Source organism: Myxocyprinus asiaticus, chromosome 36 (assembly GCF_019703515.2).
Source record: "Myxocyprinus asiaticus isolate MX2 ecotype Aquarium Trade chromosome 36, UBuf_Myxa_2, whole genome shotgun sequence".
Lineage (NCBI taxonomy): Eukaryota > Metazoa > Chordata > Actinopteri > Cypriniformes > Catostomidae > Myxocyprinus > Myxocyprinus asiaticus.
The window spans coordinates 15,982,766-16,002,457 of NC_059379.1; the positions used below are offsets into that span (position 1 = coordinate 15,982,766).

The following is a 19,692-nucleotide window of genomic DNA, read 5'->3' on the forward strand; positions in this document are numbered from 1 at the left end:
TTTTTTTTTTAATGTTTTTGCACTTATATTTTTTATTTTTTTATTTTCTGCAGACACCCTAGAACCCCTTTGCAGCCCCCTGGGTGTCCCCAGACCTGCTCTGTGCTACTAAACTGCAACTTATATATATTATTGTAATTTTTTAAAATATTAATTCTATTAAATTATTATTATTGTTATTATTATTTTATCAAAAGTAAATAGTATATAATAATATATAAATATTAATTAGTAATATAAATATTAAATAGTAAAGAGAACTGTAATGCTAAATTAAAAAGCTTTGGTACAGGTGTCATATTTTCATCTGCAATTGTTTTAGTATTTTATTATTGTCATGTTTATATATTTAAAAAAATATAATATTCTTTCAAATAATAATAATAATAATAATTATTATTATCATATAAAGTATTAAATAATAAAGAGAACTATTATAGTAAATTAAATGGCTTGAAATCAGAATAGTCATATACTCATATTGTCATAGTCTTCTGGAGACACAGGTGGGGGCAGCAGAGTCATCTCATTGTGTTTAATCAGGGAGGGGTGGCACCATAGCCAAAGACAGCTGCACGGAGCAACCTGAAGCCACATCTACAGTCCTCATTAAACTTAAACGCGTCAGTGTGTCTTGGGGTTACTACAGAAACGTTGACTGTACATGCCCGTGCACAATGCACGTGCTTTACAAGAAAATTTGTTTCATTCGTGTTTCAACAGACAAGAAAAGGGTTCAACCATCAACGTGCTCACCTGTGAAAACTGTTTATCTTGGGCTAATGTTAATACTGTTGTCAGATTTGCTGAAAGTTTCCTGAAGTGTCCTGCAAAGGTAGTTCACCCAAATGTAGATTTTATCCATCGCCTTATATGGCCAAAGAACAGACGGACATTCCAAGGATATTTCTGCACTGATCATGATGATGATTATGACAAATTTTAGTGTTTGTAGATCATTTTAACAACTCAGATGTGACTTTCCCACTCAAAGTACTGCTAATTTAGACGTCGACGTCAAATGTGCCTACTTGTGTAACTTTGTCATTCATTTTTAGAGCTCAAGGGTAACCGCTCGTGCCGAACTGTTTGGCTCGCGCACCAAAGGAGGAGGGGCATCCGCGAGACAGCCAGGATACCATTCGTCGTTAGTTACCGAAGCCGCCGTATGGTTGACGAGTGAAGCTCGCGGAAACAGGGATGAGAGGTGCGACTGTAGATGTAGCGGACTATCACTCCTCAAACACTATCACTCCTGGGGCCTCTTAAAGTTGCGAGTAGTTGCGTTTCAAAGCGAAAGAGGAGCGTGTAGCTGGGAGACTTTTAACAGTTAATGTGAAGGAAACAACTTGTACTCAACAGGCAGTGCGTGTTTATATTTTCTTTTATTAGTAACATGAAAAGAACACGACGAATTGTGGTCTAGGCAAATAGTAAACAAATTTAGGACGATGATGCATTATCGTGTTTGTTTGGCGCTCTCGATTTGACCATTTGTGGAATATTCAACAGTTAACTTTACGCAATTGTCACCCAATTAGGCTATTTGTTTATATATATTGCTAACGCGTTATAATGGCAGAACATGAAAGTTTGGAATACGGAAAGGCGGACTTTGTGCTGCTGGACAATGTGTCTTTGGAGGAGTTTATGGCCAACCTCAAGCTCAGGTAAGAGAGTCCACCTATTGGGATCCCTTTTGTCATCTATAAGAGCCGCACAATGCGGTTTAGTACAGTACAGGAGGTACAGATAAACATACTTGTTATTTGTCAAAAGCTGTGGATTTGGATTTCAGATCCTGCCCTTAATGAAAGGGGGTTTTACACTTTAGGAGGTTAAACTTTTCTTTCTTTTCCCTTGCCTCTCATTTGTCTCAGTTTGTATAAAACGGTAGTATTTTTGAATGAATTAATAAGAAAATGAAAAAGCATGATGCTGATTCTAACATTGGGAGTTTATCATATTTTCTAGTTGTCAAATCAATGGGTGATATACAGTAGGCCTATACAGCTGCTGAATAGGATAATTCTATCAGTGCAAGTTATTGAAAAATGAAAATGTACACCTTCCAAACAGTTTTTGGTTTTCTTTGTTGAATGTGGCCAATAAGAGAGAAAAAGATACTGAACAGGTCACTAATAGTAGAATAAATCTAAATCACTGTCATCGCATAGCGTTCATCAACTTTTTTTCCTCTTTACACTTTTGCTTTATTATCAAAAGACATGTCATAAATTCATTGATTCCTGTTTCAGATACTCGATATATGCATTTGGAACAAACTAACTTATTCATAAGACATTTTTAAAGGTAAAGCTAACTGTGATGCTTTACACACCTAACATCTACATCAGCAGAATGCATGGCATTGTTGTGTTTGTTGAATTTATTGGCCTCATACAGTTCCCTGCACCTGCTGAGCTGCAGTGCTGCATGACAGCCTCAGGTATTTTGGCCCAAGTAACACCCTCCTCTGATTAGACTTATTGTTCAAGCAAGTTTGTAGTGGAAATCCTGTCATTGTGTTTTTGATAGGGAGATCATATTTCCTCAACACACTGTCAATAAATTACTTGATGGCTTTGATAAGATGGAGCATTTGGTTGAGGAGTGTAACTTTTTTTGGTTAATGTTTAATATAACAATGCCTTTTTTTTTTTTTTTTGGCCTTCGTTTGATGCCACTACTACTAACTAGTAACCTACATATAGAAATTTCTGCTAATTTTAAATCTGTGCTTTGCTCTAAAATGTTTGACATTCGTATTTATTATTTATTCATTTAAATGCTAGCATGGAAATTTTTTAAAATAATGTGCCTTTTTTTAATTTTGGTTATATACAGGTCGGGCTTCTTAGTGAATTGAGGGGTGTTTTAAAGTTTGGATCAAATAAACATGCACTTGCACTTCAAATGGCTTTGCTTCAGGGTGTAATATTTTGAAATCTTTGTTTTGTGTTCTTTTCACTCTTGTCTGTGGAGCAAAGTCCCTAAGTTTTTTGTGATTGTGATTCTTTGATCTTGTAGTAAGGGACTTCACTAAAGTGTTACTCAGTCCCTATTTAAACTATTCATCTGATTTATACTGTTGGTCATAATGAATTAATTTCTTCAATCACCATACACATAATTCAAAAGGATGCGAAAAAACAACTTTCATATTTATTAGCAGCAGAAGATGCTTTCCAGTGACTCACAGCACGAGATGTCTTGTTTTTTCCCCACCTCTCAACCATGGTCTGATTTTCTCGCTGGCTTGGAGATGGTGTGTGCAGTTTGTTATTTGCAGAGGGTGTGATCAGACGAGCTTCCTGCTTCTTAAGGCTCGGCATCTGTGTCTGGGGCTTCAGCTGGAACAGCAGCAGCTATGTGATGCCAGATCACATCCTGAGCTCTGGAGTATTTTTTATGTGATGCTTTTTGAAGGCACTTTGATTTGAATTCAAAAAGACCATATACAGTATGATGACAAATTCTAACTGCTGAATTGATTGAACATTCTTGACTTAATAATGTAGATTTCTCTAAAATTTTGATTTTCATCCAGTGAAATCAGCTGTGTTTACACTGTGTTTGATCAATTAGTCTAGGACCACCAAAAAGGCTCTCAAATATTGCAAAGTTGGAATTTAGCCTTTTAAAGCAAAACTGTATGACAGAATGTTTTGCCTAGAGATTTAAAGTAAATTTGTAAACCTTCTGCTTGGCTGTAAGTGACCATTTAAGCTTCTTACAGTGGGGTGTCAAATTTAAACAAGTGTCAGAAGTGCTGATATATACTGTACATTGTAGCATAATCTGAGCTCTGCCCATGACTGTGTTTACACATCGCTCCCATTTCGAACAGGAGTTTGTGTATAGCCACTCAGAAAAATGTGCTTAATTGATGTTGGCTTATTGCATGACTTTATATGGCAGTGTTGTTTTGTCTGCCCATTTGATCATGGGGAATATTTTGACAGTCCTCTGCACATTTCCAAAAACAATTACAAGTGCTGCCTGAGACATTTTCCAAATTTTTCCTAATGCTGACTGCAGATGAAATAGTTGCTAACCACTATACCATGGAGCCTTTCAGTTGCTTGTATACTGCAACCAAACTCTGTTCTCTTAGTCTCAGTTACATCCTGAGTCATTCAGAAGAAATTCAAGCCTTAAACATCTCCAGCAACTCAATAATTTTCATAAAGTACAAAAGTTTGAGACATCTTGTGAAAGTGATTTTTTTTCAATGTAATAAACACAGTCTTATAGGACATAGTGCTTGTCTGTGAAGGCGATTGCACTCCGGACAAGAAGCACCACGCCGTGTTGCGACTAAGGACATGGCACATGTATGAAACACAGGGCACGTCGATGCGGTTCAGGTCTCAGACAGTACACACAAAAGTTACCAAGGTTTTACCCTTCTTCAAGAATGAACAGCGGAAGAGTAAATTATCTATGTCCTTCGATAATGATTTGGGTCGTATATAATGGAAAATGTGCGAGGCTTATATATTGATATGCAAGGCAAATATTGCGCTCCGTGGCGTGGCAGAAATTTGAGCAGCCTCCGATGTCGTAGCTAGGTTCCGCCGACAGACGGCGACTGGTGGCGGCGGTGTGCGTACCTTCATTGAAAACACTCGTTTCGAATTTTAGAATGCGCCATGTCGTCCGCCAGATGCATCCGGTGTGTGACCCTCTTGAGTTGGCATACTGTAATGTGGCTAAGGTTACCTGAACTCTTGGAAACAACATGCTGACTTCCTGTGGATCATGTTGAAATAGTTTACAATTTAGAATATTTCTTCATTTCATATCAACATTGATAAATTTATAAATTTGTCAATCTTAAAACTTGCTGCGTGGTCTGTATATGTATATGGTTGAAACTTTCCTTGATATGGGACATTTTCACTTTTCTAAAACAATGTATTTAACCTTTGAACTCCTGTAGTTGCACCGCAGGTCTGTTGGTTGGAAATAACAGGAAGAAAGGGGTTATGAAAAAAATAATTGCAACCTGTGAGGCCTTGATGGTCTTCCTATTGGCATTTTCCCACACTGAAGACGTCTCCTTTGACCCTCACCAGCAGTCCTTTAGCTTGCGTAATGAGCTTGATTATTTTTCCAATACTTCGTGTCAGTTGTTTTAAGAATTAAGCCTAAAAGCAGAAACTAAAATGAATTAACTTTGGTTTGATTGATTGTATTGTGCACACACTGTCACACTCTCATCTGAATTGTAACCACTGCGTACACTAAATTATTCAGCATCATTTCCCACAGATGAGAAATTTATTTGAATGTATCTTGTTAATCACCTTTTTCAGGTTTATAGTTACAGAAGTGCATCTTTTCCTTGTCCTAAGAACAGTTACTCTTTAGGTACACATTTTTATTGCTTAAAATGACATGCTGTGTTGTGTAATGGTGAAGGATACTTTTAAAAACAGATGATTGTAAATCTGTGCTGTTTCCTCACAGCTTTTTATCTGGGTCTGTGTTGAGCAAAATCAGCCATACGATAAAGAAAGTGGGGGTCTAAGGTTAGGATTAAAGAGCGCTACAGGAAACAGTGTAAACTTGGCCCATAACGTATGCCTATTATTTACTAGACAAATTAAAAACTGGAGACAAATGCAAACTTAAGCACATCAATTTATTTAGGTGTCTGTGTGTATTTGAATGAAAATAACATTTCATAAGTCCTCATGGGACAAATTGGAATTGTGTAGTATTTCAGATTGCAGGGCGAAGAAGCATGAAGCCCCTCCAAGGGTGTAAATGCTCACTTGTTGCCTTAACAACAGGGCAATGTGGAGTCCAGCTGTGACAATGGCAACCCGATTTCCATCCTGCAAAGCAAACAGAAGGATCAAAGTCTTCTCAGAGCTCAGGTGCACTGCGCAGAGCTAGACATGAGGTCAAAGGTTTTATTTCCCTATCCTGTAAAGATAGATGGAGCAACAGAGCTAAATCTTTTAGGCCTATAAGAACCAATTATGAATTTACAGAGACTTACTTTGATCAGTGCATTTAATATACAACCCTATCTCATGAAAATTCATTCCTATTTTACGAGTTGGCTGTTTCATATGATTTCATCACGTGCAAATGCCCGGATGTGTAATGTGGAAGTAAGCACAAATCCATGCACAAGGCTTTATCAATATTATGCCCTTACCCAAACCCCTTATCTAAACCTAACCAATCAGTAGAGTGTGTAAACCTGACAGGAAAGATGTTGTGTGTGTGACAGAAGCAAGTAATTCTCATGTATTAGATGAAAACGATGTCATTGGCTGTAGTGAAGGTCGTTTGAATTCATATAAGTGCAGTAATATGATATCATACGAATTAGCCAAATTTAGAAAAGTTGTACGAATCCTTACAATTTTGCTGTGAGAGTGTATTGTTAATATATTAAGATAAACTGACTGGCATTTATTATTATTATTAAAGGTCCTCATTGTTGAAATATTTTCTGGATAAATGTATTCCATAAAATGTAAGAAGCTCAGGATTTATTCTATGATGCTATATAAATAAAGATAAAATACCTCTTCTGCTTTGAGTTCCAATAAGGCCATTGAGCGCATAACATTGCCATGCTTGCTCACAGCTATGAATTCTTGTGTGGTCAAATCTTCCATAGTTCCTGTCTATTTTTCTGCTTAAAAATATACTGTGAGAACATAGACAGTGCTCCTCCCTAGACTAAGGTTATGGGATTTTACCTGCTTGCTTTAAAAGTCCCATTAAAGAAATGTGTAATTTATTCAATGTTAACTCGTATACCAGCTTATTATGCAGAGACAACAATAATTTAGCCATTTGTAGGGCTATCTCAGTCAGCCAGACACAACAATATTGGCTAAGATGATGCCTCTGTCAATAAGGTGATTGGATTTTTAACTGAAATGTGCAACTTCATTTCCACAGCCACCACATCCTAATTTTCTACAAGTCTCCTTCTCTGGCTCTGTTGCTTTTTTGTTCCTGTATGCTGTTGTCTGTTAAATGTCTCCATTCTTTAAAATACTCAATTGGTGAATGGTGGTAGAGACTGTTTTCATTAAATTCCATAACTTTCTGCCTTTCAGTGGCTATGAAATGAGCTCACAATGACTAAAAAATATCAGAATGAAAATACTGTGATTTTGCTTCAGATCTTTATCCCTGTTATTGTAAAGGACTATTTTTCCTGTTCTTTCAGAGCATCTTCGGAGATCTTATTCCATCTCTTCATTTAATTTCCCTCTTGCTTCTCAGTAACTTGCTCTGCATACTCCAGAAAAAGAAAGAAGAATCTCTAATGCTAAAGTATGTCTTCCCCTCAAAAGGCTGCAGTGTAGTTTGATTGCTTTTAAAAAAAAAAAAAAAAAAAAAAACAGCCTCTTTTTCTCTACTCTCCACCAAAGAAAAGGGCCTGTCTCTCCTCAAGAATTTCCATACATCCTCCTGTAATCTGAAACATATCACCGGCCTTACATAAACAACGCTGTGCTATTTTGGCCCTTTTCTCCCCCAGAATAAGCTGTGTGCCTTGGCAGGCGGGCACTGAGACCGCTAAGCATGTCAGTTTCCCTGTGTTTGTAGCCTGGATATACAGTATTTTACAGTCCTTGCTGACCTCACCCTCTTTGTAACCCTTTTCTCATGTTTATGGCAGTCTATAGTTCTGTCGAGCAAAGGCAACTTTTTTTTTTTTTTTTTTTTTTTTTGGTCAAAATGTTGAGTTAAGACAGATATCTGGTCTCTTATGATCTGTCCTGATACAGATGGGTTTGGCTCAACTATGCTCTGATTCAGTAAAAAAAAAAAAAAAAAAAGAGTATGAAAATGTGATAAACCACATTTGGCTGCATAATCAAAAGTCTTCAAAGCCATTTTTCTCAGTTTCGATGTAGTTACTGTGTTTTGCTTTTGTAGGGCTGAGTGATTTGCAGGTTGGTATTTGAAATGGAAATCCATAGCTCCAAATGTAATTTGTCTGTTTGTCTTTAGGTAGGTGAGACTCAAATAATTATCAAATTGAGTATTCACCACTGTTATCGCACTGGAAGCCCATTTCCTCTCCACCAGATGACATGGTTTGATTACATTACAGAGACAAATTAATGCTATTATATATCTCCTGTTCTAGCTAGGGATGCACCGATACCACTTTTTCTCTTCCAATCCGATTCCGATATCAGTAATCTCCGTATCAGACGATGCCGATACCAGTGTTGTTTTTTTGCATAATCAGTTTAGAATATCTTTACATTATTGTGTGGAACTAATTCGGAGCTCTCTTTAATATGTAAAGAAACACAAACCTTTAACTACACATTATTTCAATATAAATGTATAGCTTATTAAGAAACACTTTATTATTAACTAGTATACTGAATAATGTAGCAGCAAAATTAACAGCAATTCCAGTCTTCAAGTCTTCAGTAGAAAAGAAACCAGTGTTTTATTTTTGCCTTTTTTTTGTTTCAACTTGCATCTGGACTTTAAAGGATTCAGATCTCTTTTTTGTTCAATTTAGTTGTAAGACATCAGTCCACTTTTCACACAGTTATTTTTTGGAACCCATTCAACTTAAATATTGTTATAAATTGTAAACAAATACTAATGATGACAATAATAATAATAAATTGTTATTAATATTATTATTATTATTATTATTATTATTGACTTTTAAATACAACAGTACTATATTTAAATCGTGCACTTTTTAAACCCTCACGCTTTTATTTTGACATTCTAAACAATCCAGTATGTGTCTGTTTGTAGGCAAGTTCACAGTAGTTTAATTCGCTTCTTATTCAAATTCTTGTAAAACGCACCTCCGGTGCCATTCTAAATGCATATTATAAGTGAACCGAACTATTGAGCATCTACAACTGAGATGCTGTTCTTGAGTAGCATTCAAATATTGCGCATTACTGTGAAGGCTAAAAATAGCCGCGAGTGCGTCACCAGCCTGTGCGTGAGTTTGTGTCAACAGAGCAGCAGCATTCACTAATGCGCTGGCGCTGCGCATACTATATATTTATTTAAACACAGCCTTTTGTGATTCACAGAGCTATTGCACGTCTTCAAGTGGCTTTGAATAAAACGCACGAGTCATATGAACTGCTTTAATGGTGTTTTTATGGTTCTTTTATGTCATTTTTGTAGCGTGACAGTAACGAACATGACTAACACATATTATCGTATTTGGATCGGGCTCGTCGGACCGATACCCGATCTGTCTAAAAGCTTTAGTATCGGAGCCGATACCGATCCAGGTATCAGATCGGTGCATCCCTAGTTCTAGCTAATAAAACATTTGATAGGACATAATGATGGTTGTATATTTCAGTGCACTTCTGAAGTGTTTTTTTATTACCCATCTGGAAAGACCAGCACAGGCCAGCATGAATTTCCATTCTAGTTCTGGCTTGTTTATGCTGAATTGTGTTGCATGAAGTTGGTTTAGCTGGTGGACAAGCTTTGCCATGCTTTTCACAAGCAGAACATAACTGGTTAAGCTTTTTGACCAGCATGGACTAATGGGAATTGGATTGACAGAAGGCTTGCTTGTTTAGTAATTTGGTGGACACCAGGACACCAGCTTCCCATACTGGAGAGACCAGGATTCAAAACACAACATATGTAACCAGCAGTGCCTTTTCTGCAGAATAAGGAATGCATGATGCAGACAATCACATACTGTAGTAGTACGCTGTGTGTAAATGTATGAGTATGAGACTATTGTTTGTGTTGTGGCATGGAAGTGAACTCATTTTTGGGCAGGTCTTTGTCCATACATCTCTTGGCGTTGAGCCCTGCTGAAGCAGTTACAGCCAGGAGTCAGGGCATTCAAAAAGAGGAACTTTCATACTAATTTCCACTTTCTTTCTTTCAGCCAATTACCTCATTATGTGTTTCTCTTCTTCTCTTTTGCTTCCATCTGTTTTTGAGATTTTCTCTCCCTGCCCTCTTTTACCCTGATGATGATCGCTTCTTGAAATAGCTTGCTGAGTAATGTCTGACTCCATTTGGCTGGTCTTGTCTTTTTGTCTGTGTTTTCTTTCAAAAGTTGGCTGTCATCTCATCCGCTACTGCTTAGTGACATCATATTGGGATCAGAATCATGTGCTAAAAGCTGTGATGAGTTTGAGATGGGCTCAGGGCCATTTCCAGCTACCAGAACCCCCTTTCGTCACTTTACTATTGACCTCTGAAACTCAGTCATTGAAACAAGCCTTTTATTCCCCCTCATTCTCGTCCCCTCATCCTGACAGGAGAACAGAAGTGCCTCTGATCTCATGGAGACAATGAAGGGAGTGGGCTAAAATAACAAAAAACCTCAGCTTGCTGGCTTGCTCTGACATTTACACCTGGCTTTCATTTCCTGAGTAGTCTGTGCAAAGCTAATGAAAGTTAGTGTGAAAGCTGCGCATTTGAGACATGGTTTAAAATGCTGCCAAGTGGAACACACATTTTCTCCATTCAGGCTTCGTCTACACAGAAGTATGTTTGTAAAAAAAAAAAAATGTTAGCTTGCGGGGCAAGAATGAGTCAAATTGAGTCCAGTGGTCAGTAAAGACCATTTGACTCATTCTTGCCCCGCAAGATAACATTTTTTTTTTTTTAATCTTTCCTGTTGGACGATGAGTGTGTTAACCATAAACAAATGTAAAGCTGGTGTTTAACCATAAACAAATGTAAAAATTGCAGAGAAAATCCTTGGCAGGGACATGTACTGAATGAACTTTAAGATAATGAACTGCATAAAAAACATAAATCCTATCTTATATTATAATTATCATCAATTTGACAATTAATTGCAATGGATTTTTTTCACACACTATGTTATATTTGTTGCATTAATGCATCCAGGATCACCACTCCATTTTTGATGGTTAAGGATTGATGCAAAATCAGTATTAAATATGTGGAACCATTGGAAAGAAAAATCATAAGTGACATCTCTTTAATACCTTAGTTGTTTCTCTTAAGCCCCTTTCACACAAAGATCCCGGAAAAGTCATCCCGGGATCTGTTCTGGGACTGCGAGATTTTGCTCATTCACACTGCCCGACCTTTCCCGTTATCTGTGCTTGCATTCACACACATCCCAGAAAAAATCCCAAGACAAAAGTGATGTCTAATGTACAGCGTCTTAAGTTTACTGATAACCTGCTTATTTCTGTACCTTACCACAAAAAAACTAACAGTTATTTTCATCTTCTGTGCTGATGGTCCCATTGTGAGATTTGCATGATAGTCAATTTCATCGCTTTTATTCAGTTAAGACTTGTTTTTTAAATGGCTAATAAGATAATTTGTATATTGTTCTATGTAAAAAAAAATTTGGCATATAAAGATTGAAAGTGAAACCCGTCTATATATACATATATAATATACACACACACTACCGGTCAAAAGTTTTGAAACACTTACTCATTCTTTATTATAATTTTTTTTCACATTTTAGAATAATAGTGAAGTCATCAAAACTATGGAATAACATCAATGGAACTATGGGAATTATGTTGTGACTAAACAAAATCCAAAATAAATCAAAACTGTGTTATATTTTAGCATCTTCAAAGTAGTCACCCTTTGCCTAGAATTTGCAGACATGTACTCTTGACATTTTCTCAATCAACTTCTTGAGGTATCACCCTGGGATACTTTTTAAACAGTACTGAAGGAGTTCCCATCTACAGGTGCATCTCAATAAATTAGAATGTCGTGGAAAAGTTCATTTATTTCAGTAATTCAACTCAAATTGTGAAACTCGTGTATTAAATAAATTCAATGCACACAGACTGAAGTAGTTTAAGTCTTTGGTTCTTTTAATTGTGATGATTTTGGCTCACATTTAACAAAAACCCACCAATTCACTATCTCAAAAAATTAGAATATGGTGACATGCCAATCAGCTAATCAACTCAAAACACCTGCAAAGGTTTCCTGAGCCTTCAAAATGGTCTCTCAGTTTGGTTCACTAGGCTACACAATCATGGGGAAGACTGCTGATCTGACAGTTGTCCAGAAGACAATCATTGACACCCTTCACAAGGAGGGTAAGCCACAAACATTCATTGCCAAAGAAGCTGGCTGTTCACAGAGTGCTGTATCCAAGCATGTTAACAGAAAGTTGAGTGGAAGGAAAAAGTGTGGAAGAAAAAGATGCACAACCAACTGAGAGAACCGCAGCCTTATGATTGTCAAGCAAAATTGATTCAAGAATTTGGGTGAACTTCACAAGGAATGGACTGAGGCTGGGGTCAAGGCATCAAGAGCCACCACACACAGACGTGGCAAGGAATTTGGCTACAGTTGTCGTATTCCTCTTGTTAAGCCACTCCTGAACCACAGACAACGTCAGAGGCGTCTTACCTGGGCTAAGGAGAAGAACTGGACTGTTGCCCAGTGGTCCAAAGTCCTCTTTTCAGATGAGAGCAAGTTTTGTATTTCATTTGGAAACCAAGGTCCTAGAGTCTGGAGGAAGGGTGGAGAAGCTCATAGCCCAAGTTGCTTGAAGTCCAGTGTTAAGTTTCCACAGTCTGTGATGATCTGGGGTGCAATGTCATCTGCTGGTGTTGGTCCATTGTGTTTTTTGAAAACCAAAGTCACTGCACCCGTTTACCAAGAAATTTTGGAGCACTTCATGCTTCCTTCTGCTGACCAGCTTTTTAAAGATGCTGATTTCATTTTCCAGCAGGATTTGGCACCTGCCCACACTGCCAAAAGCACCAAAAGTTGGTTAAATGACCATGGTGTTGGTGTGCTTGACTGGCCAGCAAACTCACCAGACCTGAACCCCATAGAGAATCTATGGGGTATTGTCAAGAGGAAAATGAGAAACAAGAGACCAAAAAAATGCAGATGAGCTGAAGGCCACTGTCAAAGAAACCTGGGCTTCCATGCCACCTCAGCAGTGCCACAAACTGATCACCTCCATGCCACGTCGAATTGAGGCAGTAATTAAAGCAAAAGGAGCCCCTACCAAGTATTGAGTACATATACAGTAAATTTAACATACTTTCCAGAAGGCTAACAATTCACTAAAAATGTTTTTTTTTATGGTCTTATGATGTATTCTAATTTGTTGAGATAGTGAATTGGTGGGTTTTTGTTAAATGTGAGCCAAAATCATCACAATTAAAAGAACCAAAGACTTAAACTACTTCAGTCTGTGTGCACTGAATTTATTTAATACACGAGTTTCACAGTTTGAATTGATTTACTGAAATAAATGAACTTTTCCACAACATTCTAATTTATTGAGATGCACCTGTATGTTGGACACTTATTGGCTGCTTTTCTTTATTATTTGGTCCAAGTCATCAATTTCAAAAACTTATTTAGTTTAATAAAATGTTAGTTTTATAATGAAATAAATTAATATGTTGGCACAATTATATTTTTGTCTACAAAACTAATTTCAAACATTTAAGCATACGCCTTCGATTTTTAAGATCATGAGAAACATTTCAGTCAAGTGTTTCAAAACTTTTGACCGGTAGTGTGTGTGTGTGTGTGTGTGTGTGTGTGTGTGTGTGTGTGTGTGTGTGCGTACACACAGTATATAAGCGTGTCACATTGCATATTATTAATATTAAATAATAGAAAAAAATAACATACAAAAATGAATAATTTTCATACAACGCTGCAACAGTTAAGATGTGTATTTGATTCAGTAATTGCTTTTGTAATTTAGTTTAAAATCTTAACCGACCAACCATCCTAAAAATAAAGAAAACTAACTACACAGACAAGGTAAACTGCTTTTTTTCTTCAGATATTTCTTACAATCAAAACTGATTATTTAGTTGCCGTTTATTTGTTGGTGCTTATTCTGTTTTGGCACTAGCACTTTCAAATTTTTCTGTATGCCTAAAGCACTATTTAAAATATTTTTCAAAAAGTAGGCTGTTTTACTAATAAAACGTAGGCTAACTCTTCCGTTGCACTTGCATTTAGAAGCTTTGAGGCAAATGTCAAGGTATTGTTTTCATTATATGATTCTACAAGCTGAAAAGAAAAAAGAAGGTACACTGGTGGCCAAAAGTTTGGAATAATGTACAGATTTTGCTGATTTCGGAAGGAAGTTGGTACTTTAATTCACCAAAGTGGCATTCAGCTGATCACAAAGTATAGTCAGGTCATTACTGATGTAAAAAAACAGCTCCATCACTATTTGAAAAGTCATTTTTGATCAAATCTAGACAGGCCCCATTTCCAGCAGCTATAACTCCAACCTTATCCTTCAGTAATCATGCTAAATTGCTAATTTGGTACTAGAAAATCGCTTGCCATTATATCACACAGCTGAAAGCTATTTGATTCGTTAAATGAAGCTTAACATTGTCTTTGTTTTTAAGTTGCACAGTATGCAATAGACTGGCATGTCTTAAGGTCAATATTAGGTAAAAAATGTCAAAAAAGAAACAGCTTTCTCTAGAAACTCATCAGTCAATCATTGTTTTGAGGAATGAAGGCTATATAATGCTTGAAATTGCCAAAAAAACGTTAAAAGATTTCATACAAAGGTGTACACTACAGTCTTCAAAGACAAAGGACAGCTGGCTCTAACAAGGACAGAAAGAGATGTGGAAGGCCCAGATGTACAACTAAACAAGAGGATAAGTACATCAGAGTCTCTAGTTTGAGAAATAGACGCCTCATTTGTCCTCAGCTGACAGTTTCATTGAATTCTACCCGCTCAACACCAGTTTCATGTTCAACAGTAAAGAGAAGACTCAGGGGTGCAGGCCTTATGGGAAAAATCGCAAAGAAAAAGCCACTTTTGACTACTTCTACCAGTTGATTTTGAATTTGAATTTTGAAAGGATGAAAAAATTAAACCAAAAATATTTCTAAAGTCAAATTACACTTCAAACGAAATGAAAATATAATAAAAATAACGGAATTGTAAAAAAAAAAAATAAAATCATATCATATCCAAACATTTTATCCTCTCTAACTTCTTTCACGGCACCTTTTGCAATGACTTAAAAATCACTCTTTGACAACAGGTGGAAAAAAAACAATACAAATTAGATCACAAATGCAACTGTAAATATAAATAATAATAATAATGATAATAATAATAATAAAAATAATTGAAAAATAAATCATGACAAATCTCATACATTTTTGTTTAATAAAACCGCTATACAACTCTGATCATCAGGGACATGATTTGATGTTTCACTATATTTTGGACTAACTTTATTACCACCTGCTGGTGGAATCTCCAAACTGCAAATATAGGAATTGAGTTTGGACTTTGCGCTAAAAACAGAGGTGGTATTAAATAGTCTTAGCGCAGTTTTGCACCACTTCATTAACATACAATACACTCACAGTTTGTGCGCATGCATCCACAGATAGCGCTAACACTCCCAACCACGCCCACTTCTGCTGGCACGGAAATTACACTTAGAGTTAGGCCACTCTTAAAAATCGTATAAGACTTAGTTCACTATTCTTGCACGTAGCGCTGCGGTTTGCACACTCACGAAAATAGAGCCCATTCTACATGTTAACACGATTTTGGTAGTTTGTGATTTTAAATGGGGTCAGTGTGATAAAATAGCTTACTAACCTTATCTGTGTACTGTAAATATGGATCCAATATTACAGTTGTCATGACAACGTTAAACCTTGTATTTAGTAAAACCCTGTAACACTGGTAAATTCCTGATTTTATGACACTAAAATCATAACGCATACGTGTAATGTTTGAGCTAAAAAAAAAAAAAATAACCTTGGACATTAATTGAAGTATCCTATTTCTTAGATTTTTCTCTTGTGAAAAACACCATGGTAGTCTCACATATGTCTCCTCTAGAGTTTCAGAAATGATCAGGAAAACAATGTCACACTGTTCTCAGATTTGCCAAGATGCCAAAGTTCTGTATGAGCTCAAAAATTTCTCATCAAATTCTTTCAAGAGCTATGCTGCACTCATTAATTTTATATCTCATTTTGTAATAATTTTTTTCCTCCCAAGAAATAAAATTAGAAACATCTATGACAGTCAGTACTGAAATAACAGATGTCCAATAAACCTCTGTGAAACAGCAACCTCTTAGCCGTTACATTTTCTTGTAGGGGTGCAGTGATAAGTCTGACACACATCAGTTGATAAAACAAATCCAGAGGCTGATTCACTATCAGGTCATACCCAGCATGCTCCATGTTAATCTGTGGACTGAGTAACACTGATTGCTTGGTAAATTGTGTGCAGGGGATAAACATGGATCAGGGATAGATTATCCTCTCATTGCTGGAGTCGTGAATGCATAGGCTTTTGATGTGCTATTTAGGGGATGGACCATTCCATATTTGTACACTTTAATGTGCAGGCCTGGACTGCCTTAAATTTAAGGTGCTGTATCATTTACAGTGGGGACACTTTCTTTCATATATGGAACAAAAAGGGTGATGTTTTAAAAAAATATTATAGGCCGTCTCTTCAATACAGTGGCAGTGGATTGTGCATAACTTTAAAGCTTAAAAAAGGACCCAAAAGTGTCTTTGAAGTAGCATAGGGCCCTTGTGTCATATTTTAAGTCTTATCCAAGTATGCGATAAGTCTTGGTGAGAAACAACCTGAAATTGAAGTCATTTTTAATTCAATTCAATTAAAAATCTTGACGTCCGTGTGCATTTTTGAGCACTATGAGAGCAGCTTATTTACAGTGGCACGTACGCTGGATTTGAACCCTGAACTTACCTCTAGACCAAGCCATTATTTTGTAACACCCATTATTTCAATTGCAAGACTTTGTCATTTGTTAAAGACAAGTTGTGTTTGGGGCCTGGGTAGCTCAGCGAGTAAAGATGCTGACAACCACCCCTGGGGTTGCAAGTTTAAATCCAGGGTGTGCTGAGTGACTCCAGCCAGGTCTCCTAAGCAACCAAATTTGCCCGGTTGCTAGGGAGGGTAGAATCACATGGGATAACCTCCTCGTGGTCGCTATAATTTGGTTCGCTCTCGGTGGGGTGCGTGGATACCGCGGAGAATAGTGTGAAGCCTCCACACGCACTGTCTCTACTGTAACGTGCTCAACAAGCCACGTGATAAAATGCGTGGATTGACGGTCTCAGACGCGGAGGCAACTGAGATTCGTCCTCTGCCACCCAGATTGGGACGAGTCACTACGCCACCACGAGGACTTTGTACGCCAACATGAGGAAGTTGTGTTTTGCCTTTCTAATATTTTTCTTTGACTTTTCCTCTTTCTTTGTCTCTAATACTCCATTCTTTGCTTTCTCACCCTGTACTGTTGTCCAGTTCAGTTAATTTTCACTCCTCTCACTTTTTACTGTTTCTTGCAACTAGTGTGAAGGGAATGTTACAAGCTGCGCCCCACCCTGGTCAACCACAGACAAACAACCACAAGTGACCCACCCAAACAAGCCTGAAACCAGTAGTTATACTCGGCCTGGCTTATGATCCCATTCTAAAAATGAGGCATCAGGCTCTTACTGTCTCTGAGTCTGGGACTTCATGACCCAAGTGTTTTAAAAGAGAGTCATACATGGTCAAGGGTGTAGACTTAGCTCTTTCATCACTCTTTCACTTTTATTGCGTCTTTTTTCCATACAATAAAAAAATTATTGAAAAATTATTAACATTTTGCCTAACATCTCCTTTTGTGGTCAATGGAAGAATGGATGTCAGTAAACAATCACAGAATTTTCATTTATGAACTAACCTTTTAAAAAAATCCTTGTCCAATAATCATGAATGACTGAAAAGGTCATGGCAATTCATTCATCAAAAGGCATAGGAACCCTGTATAAAGAATAAAAATATATATTTATTTTTTGAGAGTCAATTTGTACAACGTCTAGAAAGACGCTAGTGTACACATAGTAAGAGTGCTGAGGCTTCAACCTGTGGAGCAGTTACAGCTGTTAGAGAAAGTAGCCTGTTGCTTCCCGACACATCCTTAATCTCTATGCAATCCCTCCCATGCCTATTGGGAAACAGTGTAACATTGTTCCTCAGAAACACTTTGATTCCCATTCACTAATAATAGCATAGAAGTGTTCACTTATGTGCACATAAAATCTTTGCGGATTTACAACAGCATAAAGACCCTTGTTTTAATGTTGATGAGTTATGTTAGCATACCTATAGTTAGTGATTAGCATAATACTTGCCCAAACCATCTTTATTTAAGGGATCTCTGCATAACCTCACTTGTACAGCCATTCCTCATTCTCAGTAAACGTATCCTTTTGCTCTCTAAAGAAGTGCTCTTACCTGAGACCATGCACAACAAAATCTTCCAGCCATGTGTGCTATCCTCAAAACCACGTGAAACATGATGAACACCTTTAGAAAACAGGCCTATATGTGATCGTGTTTTGGACCTCTCATTAGCCCTCTCTCCACAACCACACAGGATGCATTTTTTTGCAGAACCTATCTCAGAGAGCTATGACACACTAGTTCTAGTTACTCTGAGGGTCAATTAGCTATTCAGTTTCTAAGAATAATACAGTATGTTTAATAAAAATAACATTTTGGATTAACACATTCCATGTTTAATAGTTTGAGTTTGCATCCATGTGGTTTGAGTTGGTTCTAAATTTTATTTACAAACTTATTGGCCACATACACACTACAAAGATTTGGGAGTGACAACCGCATTTAAATGTGGGAGTGAATCCCCTACATTTTCATTCCATGTGTGTACGGAATATAGGACTGTTTCCTGCAATTGCGACGATTGACAAGTGATAACCATAGCAAGGCTTTAGCATCTCGCACCTGTAAACAAGAAATATGAATGCCACCCGCTTAACCCATTTTGTATTTGCTATTTTTTAGCAAAGAGATTATCCACCAGAGATGCATTATCATCCGACAATGTTTGGTTAGCTGCTGTCGACAGAATTGCCATGTTTAGTTTATGCACGTCTAAGCGGCTGTTATTAAACAGCATGCACACTCACTCTGGACTGTAATGTACGGGTTACCCTGAGACCGCAGGGCTGATGAGAGAAACTACAGAGGAGAGAAAGACTGGAGTATATGAATGAAGACACATACTCTGTTTGTGTTATTTGCACCAGGTGAAGATGGACACATCTCACTCACTTTTGATCACGTCATTAGTTGTTCAGTTCGGTTCCGTACACACTACATGGAATTTTTGAAAATGCGGTTGTCACTCTATTTTTTTGGGAATTAATTCGGTAGTAGAATGCGGTTTTCACTCCCATAAATTACCGAACTGTTTGTGTACAGAAATGGGATTAAGCACTAAAAGGTGAACTGACAACCGTATTTAGCTGTAGTGTGTACGTAGCCATTGATAAATCACGATTTGTGCGTGAAACAGTTGCACACAGGTTTTTAGGCACACACACTTGGGTACCCACAGTTTTAGTGTGACTCTATTTTCAGGAAACTGAATCAAAATTAATCACAGTTAAAGGGATAATTCACCCAAAAATGAAAATTCTCTCATCATTTACTCACCCTCATGCCATCCCAGATGTGTATGACTTTTTTCTGCAGAACACAAATTATGATTTTTAAAAGAATATCTCAGCTCTGTAGGGCCACACAATGCAAATGGGTGCCAAAATTTTGACGCTGCAAAAAGCACATAAAGGAATCGTAAAAGTAATCCATACAACTCCAGTGTTTTAATCCATATCTTCAGAAATGATATGATAGGT

At 37.2% G+C, this 19,692-nt stretch overlaps 1 protein-coding gene across 1 annotated transcript in view; it reads left to right on the top strand.

Moving 5' to 3' along the window:
- Positions 1 to 1,159: 1,159 nt before the first annotated feature.
- The window catches only part of LOC127426984 (unconventional myosin-Id-like), a 100,173-nt gene continuing 81,640 nt past the window's right edge, over positions 1,160 to 19,692 (top strand). The window contains exon 1 of the mRNA XM_051674243.1: positions 1,160 to 1,670. Within this exon, the coding sequence (XP_051530203.1) occupies positions 1,576 to 1,670 (95 nt within the window). The 5' untranslated portion in view covers positions 1,160 to 1,575. The remainder of the gene's footprint in view (positions 1,671 to 19,692) is intronic.